Source organism: Chiloscyllium plagiosum, unplaced genomic scaffold (assembly GCF_037043375.1).
Source record: "Chiloscyllium plagiosum isolate Xiang-an unplaced genomic scaffold, Cpla_swu_hap1 HiC_scaffold_16, whole genome shotgun sequence".
Classification (NCBI taxonomy): domain Eukaryota; kingdom Metazoa; phylum Chordata; class Chondrichthyes; order Orectolobiformes; family Hemiscylliidae; genus Chiloscyllium; species Chiloscyllium plagiosum.
In genome coordinates this window covers 33,059,562-33,077,994 of record NW_028270154.1, presented here as the reverse complement: position 1 = coordinate 33,077,994, position 18,433 = coordinate 33,059,562, and the positions used below count along the sequence as shown (strand labels likewise).

At 39.9% G+C, this 18,433-nt stretch overlaps 1 protein-coding gene across 1 annotated transcript in view; it reads left to right on the top strand.

Moving 5' to 3' along the window:
* LOC122556579 (follistatin-related protein 5-like) overlaps positions 1–18,433 on the top strand; it is a 560,263-nt gene that overhangs the window by 329,391 nt on the left and 212,439 nt on the right. The window contains exon 5 of the mRNA XM_043703425.2: positions 14,373–14,563. Coding sequence (XP_043559360.2) covers positions 14,373–14,563 — 191 coding nt within the window. The remainder of the gene's footprint in view (positions 1–14,372; positions 14,564–18,433) is intronic.

Here is an 18,433-nt window from a genome sequence, read left to right as displayed (position 1 = left end):
GGTCTTTTTTTTAGCAATTCAGTGAGTGGAGCAGCCACACTGCTAAAATTTGGTACAAATTTTCAATAAAATCCTCTCAATCCAAGAACCGTAGTACTGCTCTTTTTGTCGATGGTATGGGAAACTCTCCAAATACCTTTTTGTTTTTGCATCCCATGGGGCTATTTGTCCGTGTCCAATTACATGGCCCAGGAAGGTGACTTAGGTTTTATCAAATTCACTTTTAGCCAGCTTTATCACTAAGCCTGCCTTCCGAAGTCATTCGAACAAGTCTGATCAATGTTGCAAATGTTCCTTCCTTGTATGACTAAAAACCACCAGATCATCTATATACAGAGGAATCTTGATTATCCAAAGGACACAGGAGGGGAATATTTTGTTCAGTTAATCGAATGCCAGATAATCGATGCTGGACAATATAGTTAGCCATGCATCGGGACCTTGCGATCTTGTTCAGACTATCCGAAATTTGATTAATCAAGTGACAGATAATCGAGGTTTCTCTGTATACCATACAGTTGGGTAATCCAGCGATGACCTTATTGGTTAGTCTCCGAAATGTGGCTGGTGCAATTTTCATACCAAACAACATGATTTTAAACTGATATAGTTCATTTGGCATTACAAAAGCCAAAATTGCCTTTGCTCTTTTTGATAAAACTACCTGCCAAATTCAACCCCAGCAACAAAAGACACCTACCATTCGTTGCCTTTGACTCCAACAACCCTCATCCCAATTTGGAAATATAAAACAAACCCCACAAAGAACCCTCAATCTGTTATGGACTGGGCCAGATTCCCCTCAAACTTTTTCAAGAAAGTAGCCCAAACCCTAACTTTGCTTGCTGTTTTAAGCAGGTGTAGATGAGATATTCCAGGAGAGATGCAGTTGTTAAAACTACTTCATTTTATTACAAACTGCATTTATTTACAAGATTACTGAATGAAATACAACCAAAAGAGAACAGTATACTGAATAACATAACCTATCCGAAAACCCAACAGATCATCACAACTTAATGATGCTGTTCCAAATACTTGCAACAATCCCCTTAAACACCCTTGACACAAAAGGCAAAATCAAACACAGGTTCTTTACAGGAGAGAGAGAGAGAGAGTAGGATTTAGATGACCTGTTTCTTTCGGTTCAGCAGCTTTTACAATTGCCTAACTGCTTTCAGTGAATAGCTAGATCAAACCAAACCAGAGAAAAGCTGAGCTGGGACAACTGGCCACTCCCCTTTCATTGCACAGGTTTTGTTTTAAAACTTGAAAGCCTTGTATCTGAGGCAGTATCTGTTAGTTATAATCAAACTGACCCTAAAATCCATCCAAGCCCAGACTTTTCAAAACCTGTGTTTTTATGACCTCCTGAAAGAAAACACCAAGAGCAACATAACCTTTTTAAAAGAGCAGCAGCATCACAGTCAGTCACTGAACATATTTACACAATACTGCTGGTGTACTTTCAGCAAAAGAACAATAATTTTATTATACAAAATAAAATGAAAATCAACAACAAAGCTAAATAAGACAATTCTGAAAGAGCTGATCAAAAATAGAGTCAATCCTTTTTTCACGGCAATATCCTTTACAGACACTCAGACCTAGTGAGGTATCACTCCTACGTTGACTTTTTAACTTCTTACTCAATTGATGTATTTATTTCATTTCTGCACATTGACCAGATCTGATTCTATTACATTCTCTCCCTGAAACACAAAATCTAATTCACTGTCATTTTGGAACAGCTCCTGAGGTAAAATCAATTTACTTTGACGAGATTGAGGCTGTTAATCGGCAAGTCTAGTAATGGCTAACATGGATTTTTTTTTCCTTCTGAACTGAAACTGCTTCTGGTCTTCTGTGTTTCTCAGGGTTGTAAAATGCTAACTTAGTAAACACTCCAACTATTATCTCTCCAGGTAGTTTGCTTAGTTATTTAGCTAAATCATATGATTTCGTGGAAATGCAGTTCTGACTCAGTGCTAAAACTATGTGTCTGATCCTTAAAAAATAGTTAATCTTCACAGAGCTGACAAGCAAAAAGCCATTATCCCCACTTTAGAAATCAGATCCTCAAACTCACCACAATGTGCAGATTACTCTGGAGACAGCGAAGGTTGTTTTCAGTTCGGGTGCCTGCCTACAGATTTCTTTTCCCCATTCCGCCATTCCTTTAAGTTTCTCAGTATTTGTCCCAATGTTAAAATATATTTTTAGGTATTCTTCAGAGTTATTTGTAATTGACCCAACGCCCATCAGACAACTGTTATAATGTTGTCACAAAATTATCCCTTAAACCTTTCTTTGAAAAGAAAATTAATGATGAATAATCAACTTGTAAAATTTCATTTTCCTTTCACTGAAACTTTGTTAGGTACAGTGTACACTGGAGTAATTCTAGAGATACATGCTAGTTAGAAGAATGATTCACTCAAAAAACAAAAGTGGTTTCATTTCTCCAGGTACACATCTTAAAGACTTTTAAAGATTCTGGAATGAAGTCTGGTATTACTGTTGCAATGATAGCAAGTCAGATTTTCTTTTTATACAAAGGAGACTTCTCTTCAATGAATATGATTCTCCTTGATCAGGAGTCCGTTGCAATAAAGATGCTTTAATGGCAGAGTAACATTTAAAACTTGAATGTGTGTAGCTTCAATAAATGCCAGTGTTCAGAGTTGGGAAAATTCAAAGCAAACATGACTGTTACAGACCATTATCCTTTTGACCACGAAGGTGTGAAAACTATTAACATTTTCATCACTATTCCAATTCTCGCTAATGGTGTTTAGCTCTGATTCAATCACTCAATGGATGAAAACTGCTCAGGTCTTTCAAGAAGCTGGCAATCTGCTATATCAGTTTACTGCTCAGGTGACAAAGTTGAGTAATGTCTCCAGATTAGATTCTCCATTGAAATTGAATTCATGTAAGAAATGTTGATTATTTTTCTGCAAACAGTCCACAGTTGTTTCACTTGCTTCTTACCCATTTAGTTCACCTTTAGAAAATGTGAGTATCATGATTACTTACAGCAGCCAGAGAGAGAAGGGGAGACGGCAGAGATACGTGTGCTGGTTCTCATCTCATTATCTTCCTTTTACAAATAACAAAATAGTTGGATTTTGAAAGCTGTAATTTTTTTTCTGGAGTATTTACACTGTTTCATAGCTCAGAAAAATCTGAGACGTGTAATATTTATACTGAATTCTGCACTTGGTGTCTGTCATTAGTGAGAGGTTGGCTTGAGGAGAATGTGGTATCTCACAAAACTGATTTGAAGTTTGTTTAGGGATCCCAAGTTACATTGAATTTTATATTTTGTACCCTGTAAATTTTTCTGGGGCAGGAATGTGGCAATAATCCATACCTCTCCAATTTTGCCCTTTTGTCTCATGCTATGCGATCTGATTTTTTGTGGAGATAATGGAGGGAAATCCCCTCCTTTCTGAATTTGCATTGTTAGCATTACTCTGCTTTGTGAACCATCAAAACAGAGAATTGAATTATCCTGCTTTAGGAATGGAACATAGCTGTTCCTGTTGCTTGCCTTTATTCCAATTTTTTACATCAGTCTGGGTACCACCAGATGCCATTCCAATAGCTCCAAGACAAGTTCTTTCATTTTACTTTTGCCACCATTTGTAAGTGTACCAAAAGCTGTATATGGAGCAGATCTTTGTAGCCAGAACTGTTTATTGAATGATGTACATTATATACAGAGCAGATCCAGGCATGACTATCTTGGAGTAAGTCCTTCTATGCATTGAAAGTCATAGAATCATAGAATCCCTACTGTACGGAAACAGGCCATTCAGCCTTTCTAGTTCATATTGATACCCCCCTCCCGAAGAGCATCGCACCAGAATCCTGTCCTGGTAACCCTGCAATTCCCATGGCTAATCCACCCAGCTGCACATCCCTAGACACCATGGGCAATTTAACATGGCCAATCCACCAAACCTGCACATCTTTGGACTGCAGGAGGAAACCAAACCAGAGCACCCAGAGAAAACCAGTTCAAATATGGGGAGAATGTGCAAACTCCGCACAATCGGCTGAGGGTCAAATCGAACCCGGGTCGCCAGTGCTGTGAGGCAGCAGTGCTAACCACTGAACCACTGTGCTGTCTTCTTTTACAGTTTCCTCTCTCCTCCTCCTTCTTCAAAATTTAAATGAAATATGGCCTTTGCACGCTGGCCATCACTGGAAAAGAAGTTAGGGGTAGAGAGTCCTTCTCCAGAGCAGCAAGATGCTGCTACACCAATGCAGGCAAGTAGGGGGCTTAGCCTGCTGACCCCAAGGTGTGTAGCTGATAAACTATCTCTGTGAAGCTAAACTCTTCCTCGCCACCTCTGGGAATCTGCAAACTGTCTGAACAATCCCAGTCAACCTTCTTCAATTGGCCTTCTGTGGTCAGCAAAAGAACTGAATTGGCTACCTGCCAGCCTCACCATCCTGTCTTCAGAAAGATCACCTGGGGGTGGGATAGAATCAGAAGATTGGAACACCAGTCAATAGTGCTACATTTTCGCACCTACCCACCCCTGGTCTCAGCTTCAATTCACTCAAGAAGTCCAATCCTTGTCCATCAATCTATGAGCCGAGTGTTTGTCAAAGCTCGGGTGTTGTCCAAGCTCACATTTGGTTTCACCAACGTGACAAAACTGTAGGTTTTGAAAAAGAGTTAGAAAATTTTCTCATATTGACAGGCTTAGCAACTGACTGCAGTAATGTAGAATTCCAGAATCTAAAGGACTGACTGCAATCGCAATTTGTAGATTAAAGGGTTAACTACATCTCTTTTTCTCAGACTTGCTACTGAGCATGTGCGAATTGAACTGTCATAGTGATGTCAGATAATGTGGATCTGAGATTTTTACTTCACAGCAGAATGCCTTGTAAAGTGCCTTTCACAATGTCTTGTAAAGTGTTATGTCTAAGAAAGGTCTGTTAATGTTCATTCATAAGAGTGTAGTCTTTGTAACAGTGACCAGACCCATGGAACCAGAGACAAATGGCAATAAGTGCCAAGCAACATTTCGGTATTATGGATACGCCATAAGACCAGCCCAGTAATCCCTCCTTGAAGCATGGAAATACCTGAGGAGCATTTCAGTGGTGACAGGAAGCATTGTGTGACTGTCCTTAACCTCCCACCTAAGCAGTGAAGCACAGAGAGGGAAAGCTTGAAGTGTTAACCATTCATGGTTAAAGAGTTGTGATTAAATGGGGTACCATAAAATAATTTGAGGACCATATAGCATGGGCATAGCTACTGAGCATATGCGAAAGGAGCTACCTCATAACCATGTCAGATTATTTGGAATGGGAGCCTCAGTATAAGGTTCTGTCTGATGTATTCTTTTATAATGCCATGTAAATGATTATGTATAATGCAGTCTGTTAGTGTTCTCTCATTAAAGTGCAAAGTCACCATTGTCTTGTCAGGCCATGGGGCTGCTCTCTCATTAGAGAAATGACTGGTGGTGGTTTAACCTAAGGGTTATCATGCCTCAGTCAAGGGGAGAGATTAAGTTGGAAAATCCTTCACGATAACCTCAGGTGGTGTAGGAATTAAACCCATTCTGTTGGCATTGCTCAGCATTGCAAATCAGCTATTCAGTCAACTGAAATGATAGACCCCATATAAATGTACAGTTAAATTATGCCTAACATTGCTAATTGAAAATATCTACTTCCAACCATCTTGCGTTATATTCACAGATTTTCAAACGGCAAGAGCTTACAAATTCGATTTTTATGTAGGAACACATATAATAATCACTTGTGGAGGACACTGTTTGTAGCCCAATATTTTTAGCCTATGTTCCAACATGAGAAACTAGAAGAGAGCAGGAGGGAGGGCTTTTGATTCTTCGATCACTGGGAATGTTTCTGGGAAAGATGAGACCAGTTATAGACATAATAGTCTGAACCAGAACCAGAATGGGACCGTTATCCTAGCGAGTCGGTTTGCTATGGCTGCTGGGAGGAATTTAAGCTAGTTCAGCAAGGGAAGGGGACCCAGTATGAGTACAATAAAGACACAACACACTTTAATAAAGAAACCAAAGTAGAGGAAGTTGAGCTATGTTATGTTTCAAGGAGATTAAGGTGAGGCTGGATAGCCTCCACTTTACTGCTAAGAATATAGTAGGTAAGATTTGAATTAAGGGTGTGGATTGATACATGGAATTAGAATGCTGTAGCCATTACAGGGATGGGGTTGAGAGAACAGTTGCTCCTGGGCAACTTCTCAGAAGACAGATTTTATTGGAATAAGGCAAGATCTGGTCAAAACAGAGTGGGGACAGCTACTTGTGGGAAAATCTATAGCAGAACAGTGAGGGGCATTTGAAAAGGAAATAGAGAAAGTAAAATGTTTCATTTCAGAATGAAAGTCAGAGTAGCAAGACCAGAAAACCCTGGATGTCCAGGAATATTGAGAACTTGAAGACTAGGAAAAGAAAGGCTTTCCATAGGTATAAATGGAGCAAATTAATAGAAACCCTAGTGGAGTATGGAGAGTATGAGGGAAGCAACTAGGAGAGCAAAGAGGGGGCATAAGAAAATACTGACAGGTAAAAATTAGTGAGAATCCCAAGATAATCTAAGTATTTTAAGGTGAAGAGGACAACCAGAAAGAGTAAGGCCCATTAGGAATCAAGAGGGTAATCTGTGCATCAAGTCACAGGATATGGATAGGGTGTGAAACAAGTTCTTTTGAATCTGTTCTCACATTGGAGAAGGACGATGTAGGTACAGATTTGGGAAGAATATTATGATGTTTTTGAGCAGATGGATATAATAAGTGAGGAGTTATTGGAGGCTTTGGCTGGTTTAAAAGTGGACAAATCACCAAAGCCGGATGAGTTCTATCCCAGACTGTTATGTGAGGCAAGGGAGGAAATTACAGGGGGTGTGACCTCAAACTTTAATTTCTCTATGAGTACAGGGCAAGTGCCAAAGGGCTGGGGGACAGCTAAAGTGGTTCCACTTTTCAAGAAGGGTGGTAGAGATACCATGGCAGTGCAGACCAGTGAGTATCACATCAATGATCAGTAAACCACAGGAGAAAATTAATCTCCACTTGGAGATGCAAGATTTGATAGTTATCATGGTTTTGTCAGAAATTGTTAGAATTTTTCAGGGAGGTGACCAGGTATCTAGATGAGAATAATGCAGTTGACATGGTTTCTCTGGATTTCAGCACAGTCTTTGACAAGTTCCCACATAGGAGACTGATAAAGAAGACAAAAAGCACATGAGATCCAGGGAACTTTGACAAATTGGATCCAAAATTAGCTTCCTGGTAGGAGACACTGGATGGTGGTAGAAGGCTGTTTATGTGATTGGAGGCCAGTGTCCAGTGAACGTCTCTAGGGATCAGTGCTGGATCTTTTATTGTTCTTAATACTTATAAATGATATTGAAGAAATTGTGGGGCTGATGAGAAGCAAGTTTGCAGATGAAATGATTGGCCAGGTAGTTAACAGTGAGGGAGAAGGTCTTAGGATACAGGAGGATCAGACAAGTTGGGCAGATCAGTGGAAGATTGTGAAGTGATGCACATTGGATAAAGTTCCAGGACAAGGGAGTACTTGATGAATGGCAGGACACTCAGAAGCTCAGAGGAACAGAAGGAATTTGGGATGCTTGTGCACAGATCCCTGAAGATGGCAAGACAAGTTAATAGGGTAATTAAGAAGGCAAATTGTACACTTGTCTTTATCGGTCATAGTTAAAAATCACACAACACCAGGTTATAGTCCAACAGGTTTATTTGGAAGCACCAATTTTCAGAGACCATAAGACAGAATTTATAGCAAAACATTATAGCAAACAGTGTCATGCAACTGAAATGATATATTGAACAAACCTGGATTGTTGTTAAGTCTTTCATCTTTTAGAATAGGTTACAGGTTTTGGTTCATTAATATGTAAATCCCAGAACTACTTTTAAGTCACTTTTTCTCAATAACTTAAGGTTTTATAATAGGTGACATCTCAGCTCAGACAATGCATTAAAGGTGTGAGGTTAGAGTCTCTCTATCTCCCAATCTTGAGTCAGACTGGTCCTATTTCCAAAATATTGCATGTATTGACTGCCTGCAGATTGTGTGCATTTTCTGAGCAAAACAGAATGTATCTGACAATATAATTCTGCACATTCACCCCATAGACTCATGTGTGTGCGCATGCATGAGAGAGAGTGAACAAGAGAGAGTGTGCAGATGGGAGTGCACTTGAGAGAGTGTGTGTTTGCATGTGTGAAAGCTTGGTAAAGTGTGTGTGTCCGTGTGTGGAGTAAAGTCTATGAGAGGGTATGTGTGTGCGTATGACAGAGGGTGTGTGTGTGTGTGGTGCAACGGGGTCACCTGTAGTGCAACCTGAATGCAAGGTCCCAGTTGAGGCCATCCCCAAACTTGGCTATCAGCCTCTGCTCAGCTAGTTTGTGTTGTTGCTTTTCCCAAAGTCCGCCTTGGAGGATGGTCACCCGAAGATCTGAGACCAAATGTCCTGGACCACAAAAATGTTCCCCCATTGGGCGGAACACCCCGTCATGTGATTGTTGAGCAATGTCCACCCCAGCTAAACACCCACTCCTCCACATAATGACTTTATTAGTCATGACATTGACTATAAGAGCAGGATGGTTATTTTAGAACTGAACAGAACTCTAGTTAGGTCACAGCTGGAATACTGTGTGCAGTCTGGTCACTGCGTTAAAGGAAGGATGTGATTACACTCGAGGGGGTGCAGACAAGATTCACTGGAATGTTGCCTGGGACAGAGCAGTTCGGTTATGGAGGGAGATGGATCATCTTGGGTTGTTTTCTTAGAGCAGAAAAGGTTGAGAGAGGTGCTGGTTAAGGTGGATAAGATTATGAGGGGCATGGACAGAGTGGATAGAAAGTTGCTGTTCCCTTTTGGCTTACAGGTCAATTATAGGGGGGTATCATTTCAATGTGAAAGGCAGGATATTTAAATGGGATTTGAGGAAAACAGTTTTCGCCCAGATGATGGTTGAAATCTGGAATGCAGTTCCTGGGAGGGTAGTGGAGGTGGGAAACCTCACAACCTTTAATAAGTAATTGGATGAGCAGTCAGTGTCATAACATTCAAGGCTATGGGCCATGTGCTAGAAAGTGAGACCAGTGTAGATTTAAAATAATTTTTGTTGTTGCAGTCTCAACAGGTTGAAGGGTCTCTTTTGTAATTAGAGTCATGGAGATGTCCAGTACAGAAACCGACCATTCGGTCCAACTCGTCCATGCTGACCAGGTGTCCAAACCCAATCTAGTCCCACCTGTCAGCACCCAGCCATATCCCTCCAAACCTTTCCTATTCATACTCCTATCCAGATGCCTTTTAAATGTTGCAATTGTACTAACCTCCATCACTTTCTCTGGCAGCTCATTCCATACATGTACCACCCTCTGCATGAAAAACTTGTCCCTTAGGTCTCTTTTATATCTTTCCCCTCGCACCCTAACCTATGCCCTCTAGTTCTGGACTTCCCCATCCCTGGGAAAAGACTTTGTCTATTTATCCTATCTGTGACTCTCATGATTTTATAAACCTCTGTAGAGTTACCCCTTAGCCTCCGATGCTCCATTGAAAACAGCCCCAGCCTATTCAACCTCTCCCTCTCACTCAAATCCTCCAACCATGGCAACATCCTTGTAAATCTTTTCTGAACCCTTTCAAGTTTCACAACATCTTTCCAATAGGAAGGAGGCTAGAATTGCATGCAGTATTCCAAAAGTGGCCTAACCAATGTCCTGTACAGCCGCAACATGACCTCCCAACTCCTGTACTCAATACTCTGACCAATAAAGGAAAGCATACGAAATGCCTTCTTTCACTATCCTATCTACCTGCGACTCTACTTTCAAGGAGCTCTGAACCTGCACTCCAAGGTCTCTTTGTTCAGCAACTTGATGAGTCAAAAGCCCCAGAAGACGAATGGAGAAAGGAAAGTAGCTGTATATGGAATTTTCAAGATGAGGAATAATTGATCTTTTGCCAATGAAAGCTTCTGAATATTAATGATATTGCATGATAATATCGGATTGTACTTGGTCTTTCACACATGGTCTCAAAAGTTATTGAGGATTATAGAACCATGACAAATAGATGGAGTTAAATATAGACCAACCATGATTTAATTGGAAGTCAAATAAAGTCAAGGGCTAAATAGCCTCATGTACTGAGAATAAAAGCTTACTTCTTTTTTTGTGATGACAAGGTATTTCAATAAAGGATTTCATCAGCATTTTTTGTAAACAGAGGAAGAACCACAAATTATTCTAATCTCTGCAAATAATGAAGGTTATGTCATTGTAATATAAATTGTCCTCTCTCAAACACACTTTAAAAAGTCACATTGTTGGTTTCCTATAGCAACAGTGCATTTAAGATTATGTCACTTCTCATGCCAACAGTGATGATTAAAAAAATATTTTTTTCAAAACACACTCAACAGAACAGCAACGCACTGTTGTGATAAGAAAGGGGCAATAAATCATTTTAGAGAACCTGTGACTTGTACTGCGAATAATCTAATACCCTCCACTAACTGGAAGATTAAATAAATAAATTGAAGATCTATTTTTTAAAAATGTGTTACTTGTTCGAAACCACACCAATAACCAATTAATAATCATAGATATAGTGCTGTAATTTATGTATGGTTATTATTATGTTAATTTATGTAGATTAGTGCTTCAAATTGGTCTTCAGGCTGTTGTGTTTTCTTAATCCACCATTTCAAAACCAAAGCCACCCTCTTTGGGTTTGATTTTGTCTGATTTTCCAAGCAGTTTCCTCATTTTCTTAATTCTAGATGGGATTAAATCTAAAAGGGGGGTAACTTTTTTATTTAAATTGAAAGGTTGTTTCAGTGATTTTAAAATGCTTTGAATCATTTAGATGTGAAAGATATAATTGCCATTTTAAGAACTTTTCAAAAATTCAAACATGGACATGGGTATTTCTGGCTGACTGGCATTTATTGTCTGTCCCAAAGTTGTCCTTGAGGAGGTGGTGGTACTATACGTTGACCCACAATGCCCTTATAATTTTGACCCAGCAACAGGGACAGTGATATATTTGCAAGTCAGGACGGTGAGTGATTTGGAGGGGTATGTGCAGGTAGTGGTGTTCCCATCTATCTGCTGCCCTTCTAGATGGAAATGATCCTGGGTTTGAAAGATGCTGCCTAAGGGCCTATTTTGAATTTCTGCAATGCATCGTGTAGATAGTCCATTCTGCTGCTCTTAAGTGTTGGTGGTGGAGGGAGTGGATGCTTATGGATGTGGTGTCAGTTAAGCAGGCTGCTTTGTGCTGGATGGTGTCAAGCTTCTTGAGTGTTGTTGGGGCTGTATCCATCAGGCGAGTGGGTAGTATTCCATCACATTTCTAAATTGCGGCTTCTCGATGATGGACAGATTTTAGGGAGTCAAGAGATGAGTTATTCACCACTTCTTACCTGCTGTTACAGCTATTGTGTTTATATGGCGAGTTCAGTAGAGTGGCTGGTCAATGGTAACCCCCAGGATATTGATAATGGGGGCTTCAATGGTAAGAGCATTGAATGTCAAGCAGCAGTGATTAGATTGTCTTATTGGAAATGGTCATTGTCTCACATTTGTTTGGCAGGAATGTATTTGCCACTGTCAGCCCAAGCCTGAATATTGTCTAAATCTTGTTGCAATCTAAACATGGAGAAAGTGAGGACTGCAGATGCTGGAGATCAGAACTTAAAAATGTGTTGCTGAAAAAGCGCAGCAGGTCAGGCAGCATCAAAGGAACAGGAGAATCGATGTTTCTGGCATAAGCCCTTCTTCAGGGCTTCTTCAGGGCAATCTAAACATGGACTGGTTCAATATATGATGAGTCATGAATGATGCTGAACTTTGCATAATCATTTGCAAACTTCCCCACTTCTGAGAATCTGATCGAGAGAAGGTCATTGATAAAGCAATTGAAGATGGTTGGGGCTAGAACACTACCCTGAGGAACTCCTGCAGAGATGTCCTAGAACTGAGATGACTGACCTCCACTAATCACAACCATCTTCCAATGTGCCAGTTATGACTCCAAGTCATGGAGAGTTTATCCCCAATACACATCAATTCCAGTTTTAATAGGGCTCCTTTATGCCACACTTGGTTGAATGCAGCTTTTATGTCAAGGAATACAGCTCTTTGTCCATGTTCGAAGCAAGGCTGTAGTGAGCTGAGTGGCCCTGACTGGACCCAAGGTGGGCATCAATAAGCAGGTTAATGCTAAGCAGATCCGGCTTCACAGCACTGTTGATGATACCTTCTATCACTTTACTAATAATCGAGAGTAGACTGATGGGGCGGTAATTGTCTGGATTGGATTATCCTGCTTTTTATGTACAGGACATACCTGAACAATTTTCCACAATGTCAGGTAGATTCTAGTTTTGTAACTATACTGGAAGAGCTTCGACAGGGGAGCAGCAAATTCTGGACCACAAGCCTTCAGTGCTATTGCCGGAATGTTGTAGTGCCCATAGCCTTTGAGTATCCATTTCCTCCTTAATATCACATGGAATGAATTGAATTGACTGAAGATTGGTATTTATGGAGGAGCATCAACTCCCTCATTTAGTGGTGATGGTTGTGTAGGGGATATGCTGGGCAGATTGGGTTAATGTATAATTCTGCTGCAATTGATGGCCCGCAGCACCGCAAGGATGCCCAAATCTTGAGTTGCTAGATCTGTTTGAGGTCTGCCCCATTTGGCATGGTGACAGTGCTACACACAGCGCTGGAGGGTATTTTCAAAGTGAAGGCAGGGGCTTTTCCCCTCAGGACTGTGTACAGTAAGTCACACTTACCAATACGGTCATGGACAGATACATCTGTAGCCAGCAGATTAGTGAGGATGAGCTTGAGTATGTTTTTCCCTCTTCTTGCTTCCTTCACCACCAGCTGCGGACCCAGTCTAGCAGTTTTGTGCTTCCGAACCCGACCAGCTCAATCAGTAGTAGTGCTGCTGAAACATTTTTGGTAGTGGGCATTGAAGCTTCTCAATCAGAGTACATTTTGTACCTTTGCCACCCTCAGTGCTCCTTTTAAGTGTTGTTCAACATGGAGGGATATAGATCATCAGCGGATGGAGAGCAGTATGTGGTAAGCAACAGGAGGTTTCTTTACTTTTCTTTAGCCTGAAACCAGGAGACTTCATGGGGTGCAGAGTCAATGCTGGACTCCCAAGGCAATTTCCCATCCTTCCCTTCCCCCGCTTCCCCTGACCTGTATAGCACTGTGTCACCACCTCTCTTGGTTCTCTCCTGACTGTAGGACAGAACATATCTAGGGGTGGTGATGGTTGTGTCTGGAACACTGCCTGTCAGGTATGATTCTGTGAGTATGACTGCATAAGACTGTTGCAAAACTACTCTGATACAGCTCTCTCAATTTTGGCACTAGTCCCCAAGGAGGACTTGTTAACAAGGAGGACTTTGCAGGATCAGCAGGGCTGTTTCTGCTGTTGTCTTTTCCAATGTCTGGATTGATTCCCAAGTGGTCCATTTGGTTTCATATCTTTGCTGAGATTTTGTAGCAATTGATGGAATTGAGTGGCTCAATTTCAGAGGGCAGTTCAGAGTCAAGCACTTTATTGTGGCTCTCGAGTGACTTGTAGGCCAGACCAGGTGAAGATGGCAGATTTCCTTCCTTTAAAGCCCTTAATGCGTCAGATATGTTTTTCCAACATTTGACATTCAAGTAGCAGGATTTGAAGCAGGGTCCCAAGAACAATAGCTGAGTTTCTGGGTTAACAGCCTAATAGTCTAACGATAATATCACAAGCCTTTCAATAGGAAAGAATTTATTTACCATAAATTCATCCAAAAGTAACATGAAAATTAGATTGATCCATTAGTTTATTTTGAATTGAACTTTTTAATCTGGTGCTATTGCTGAAACGTTAATGTTAAATATATTGCTAGTCTACTTTCTAACTTATCCAGTGACCAAGAAGCTGCATTAGTGACAATGCCACCACCAGAAAGTGTTTGCGAATGACTTCATGCTTTTTTTTATATTCACCACGACAGCCACAATCAATAAATAAAACTATCATTTGCATAGACCTGCAATAGTCATTACTGCACAAAGCATTTTACACCAAACCCAATATTCTGTAGCACCCAAACTTAGATGCTCTTCCTGAATGATATAGAAAGTGGAGGGAGAATAATTTCAATCTATTAAAGCAAATCTGACCTTTGACCTAATCTAAAAGTGAGAAGTTCCTAATCTGTGTCTTCACCTAATCTGCAACAAAATACACTCATTTGGAATATTTTGCCTTTTCTATAGGTGGACAGTGCAAATTGGCAGACTACAGTAGACTGAAAAGCATGTTGCTGGACCTACAGAGTCGAAGGTATTTCCAAGAAGAAAGTATTACGATGGAGACAACAACACTGAAGAGAGTTTTGGTGGAGAATATGTTCAAGTACTTTGACACCAGTGGGGACGGCCTAATAGACAACAGTGAACTGGCACAGGTGGGTGTTGTGCTCTGTGAAATTCAATGTAAAATGTTGGTGAGTTATTTATTTGACTTTAGTTCCTTGTTAAATCCTCTTTGGAGTGTTCACATAATTGATAGCACTCCAATACCTGAGATCCATGTTCAAGTTTAATTTCAGAGCTTGAATAGTCTTCAGGACTGCCATTCCAGTGCAGTACTGAGGGAGCACAGCGCTGTTCAAATGAAATGTAAAGCTAAGATCCCATTGGCATGTTCAGCTGGATTTAAAATATCCCATGGCACTATTTCAAAAATCAACAGGGAGTTGGCCCCAGTGTGTTTGCCAATATCTATTCCTCAATCATGATGTGGAGGTGCTGGTGTTGGGGTGGGGTGGACAAGGTCAGAAGTCCCACAACACCAGGTAATACTTCAACAGGTTTATTTGAAATCACAAGCTTTCAGAGTGCTGCTCCTTCATCAGAAAGCTCATGATTTCAAATAAATCTATTGAACTATAACCTGGTGTAGTGTGACTTCCGACCTTATTCCTCAATCAACATCTCACAAAAAAATGTTGGTCATTATCACATTGTCATTTGTGGGAGATTGCTGTGCACATACTGGCTGTCATAGTTCACACTATACCGTATGACTACATTTCAAATAGTTCTTAATTGGCCGTGACATATTTGATCAATTGTCACGAAAGATGTTGTATAAATACAAATATTTATTTCTCTCTCCCTCTTTCAGTCTCACTGTCTGTGTTGAGTTTGAAAGACTGTAATTTGGAATGCATTTTTGTCAACTTTTTGAGGATTTGATACAAAGCAGAAAATTTGGCACTGGCTATTTGTGTTGGTTACTATTGAGATATAAATGACACTGCTGTTCCTTATTCATCCCTGGTTATACTAGTTATCTGAGAGCATTCAACATATAGTGTAGAGTTGGGGTTGTATTTTGTTTGAACCATAATGGCTGCCAGGCTTTCTTCCCTGAAGGATATTATTGAACCATTTGAGCTTTTACAATAATCCAGATAGTTCGCAAATGACAAATTTATTAGGTTGAGTCCAAATTGTGGGATTTGAATTCCAACTACTCCAACTCTGTGGGTCGTAGAGTCATAGATGTACAGCACGGAAACCAACTCTTTGGTCCAACTCATCCATGCCGACCAGATATCCTAACCTAACCTAGTCCCATTTGCCAGTAGTTGACCCATATTCCTCCAAACCCTTCCTATTCATATACCCATCCAGATGCCTTTTAAATGTTATAATTGTACCAGCCTCCACCACTTCCTCTGGCAGCCCATTCCACACACATACCACCCACTGTGTTAAAGAGTTGCCCCTTAGGTCCCTTTTATATCTTTCCCCTCTCACCCTAAACCTATCAGACATCAGTCTAATACTGTACTATCATCAAGGAACTGTATTTTTTTTAAAATTCTGTTTACTAATGCTAACAAAAAATTAAATATGAATTTAAAATGGGAAACATCTCAGACCAGTGGAGACAAAATTTGAGGTGACAGGAAAAGCAAGAAGTAGAAAAATATAGGGTAGCCGCATTGGAATGGCTTCAAGTATGTTCGTGCCACTGGAAAGTTTCCAAAATTTCTCATAGGTTGGTAGCCAAATAGATTGGCTGCAGCGCCAATTCAGTGTTCCTGTCAGGACTCCAGGCCCGCTGTACCCATCATTGGGACTGTAATATTATAGGCAGGCTTGGAGGGTGAACACATAGGCTATCATTGAGAAAGCTGTCTCCAGGAAGACTGTGCCACAGATCTTACTGTCTCCAAGCTCCAGTTTGCAATTCATATTTGTTCCTGACATTGACATCCTGAAATCTAGATGAGAAAACCCAAACTATTACAGTCCCATTTACTTTTTGACAAAAATTAGCAGAGGAAAGTATACCTTTAACTTTTTAATTTGGTGTTTCTGAACTAGTCCCCTATCATCTATTTAATGTTCATCATAATTGAATCTCCTGACTCATTCTGAAGCTCTGTCATGCAGTTATGGCTGTAGATTTGCTTTTTTTATTATTGTGCAGTGAAATTTAGGTGAACTTAATCACAGCAAAGTAATATAATTCACCGAAATGGCTTAAGCAGAGAAGATCAAATTTTATCCCGCTTCCTTTACTGTTAACCTCTTTGCTGACGGAAGCCCTCACATTTCCATCAGAGAAATTCCCAGGGCTCCCCTCCATGCATTTCCATGTCTATGTACTCATAGCTTTCCTGATGTAACTTATGGAAGATGTTTACGACCTGGAATTCTATGTAATCTTTTCCCTCCACTCTTCTACAGCTTAACTCCTTGAGACCAGTTGTAACATCTTATTGTCACCATGGAAAGAACTATCAGTTTATGACAAACTTGACAACAAATTTTGCACAATGATAGCTGCATTCTTATTTAATACTGTCCTTGTGCTTTATTATATAAATACATCAGTCTAAAATAAAAGCTTCTTCTAATGCTAGTTTTCTCTTGACTTTTCTGTGGTTGGAGCAGTGTGAATAATCACATCCTCCTTAGAGGAAATTTTATGGGGGTGTAAATTGCATGGTAATGAATTGGCAACTCACTTTACTTTTCTGCCAAGTTTTATTTCCATTCAATCTGGAAAGATTTAAAATCGGCTAGCTGTTTGCTGTCATCCTTTTATTTACTGTTCATTTTACCATAGGGTTATTTTTCAGTCTTGAACTCCATCGATTTCTGCAAGTCTGGGAGATCATCTGCAACAATAATAGTTGCTGGATTCGAGAATTTCTGTCCACCCATCCATGTCAAAGGGTCTCCAACAGAAAGGGCTCTTCAACTTTTATAAAGTTGACACAGCTTGTTTGAGTTCCTAGTTCCTAGAGCAGGAGATGATCGCATAACGGCTAACAACCAGTATTGCTAGAAATTCTCAATCAGTGCAAAGCTGGTGATTCAATAGATAAATAAATTCAGCAGTCCAGTAAGCACCTGTAACATCCTCTCAGAGCAACCTAATGCTTGTATCTGCTTCTATTTCAAAGATCCTACCTACTTATGGTAGCTTTTATTTATATAACACCTTAATATAGAAAAATGTCAAGATATAAATATATATGTAGTTCTTCAATGGGACTCACATTGTTTGCATCTCACTCATTCAGTAATCATCCATAACACTTATCTAATTTCTGCCATTTGATCAACCTCTTCTCTGTGTTGCCATGGATTATCAACAACTATTGTATGTGGTACCTTATCAAATGTCTTTCGAAATTCCAACGGTACCTGCAACATTATTTATTTCAAAGAATACTATTAAGTAAACCAAAAGTGATAGATTTTTAGATATCCATTCTAATTTAATCCAATTAATAAGAATCAATATGTGTCAAATTGAGTTATTGAATGGCACAGACTATTTTTGGTTCCTATTTATTGTGATTCATTCATTCATGCTGCTGTCTTCCTTTCAGTTTTGTCCTTGTTCCAATTAGCTTTCCATGTGAATTCCATCAAGAGTTGTTATGATCTTCAGTGTTTTGTCTGAAAGGGTGATGGAATGTGATTCAATAGTGACTTACAAAGTTAGAGCTGAATATATGCTCATAAAAAAAGAAAATGGTAGGCCTGTGGGGAGTTGGCAGGTGAATGAAACTAATTAGTTAGCTGCTTCAAAGATCCAGCACAGGTACAGCAGGTCAATTGACCTCCTGTGCTGTGATTTTTCTGGATTCCTTTTGGCATCACTGCATTAGGCAAGAAAATATTTGCTAGGGTTCCTATTCATTGATTAAAACATGGGAATATTGATAAAAGATAGAAGAGACATGTGTGGAGAATAAAATTAGTTTGAGCTGAGCTGAGCTGGAACTCTGCATCATTTCTTTAAT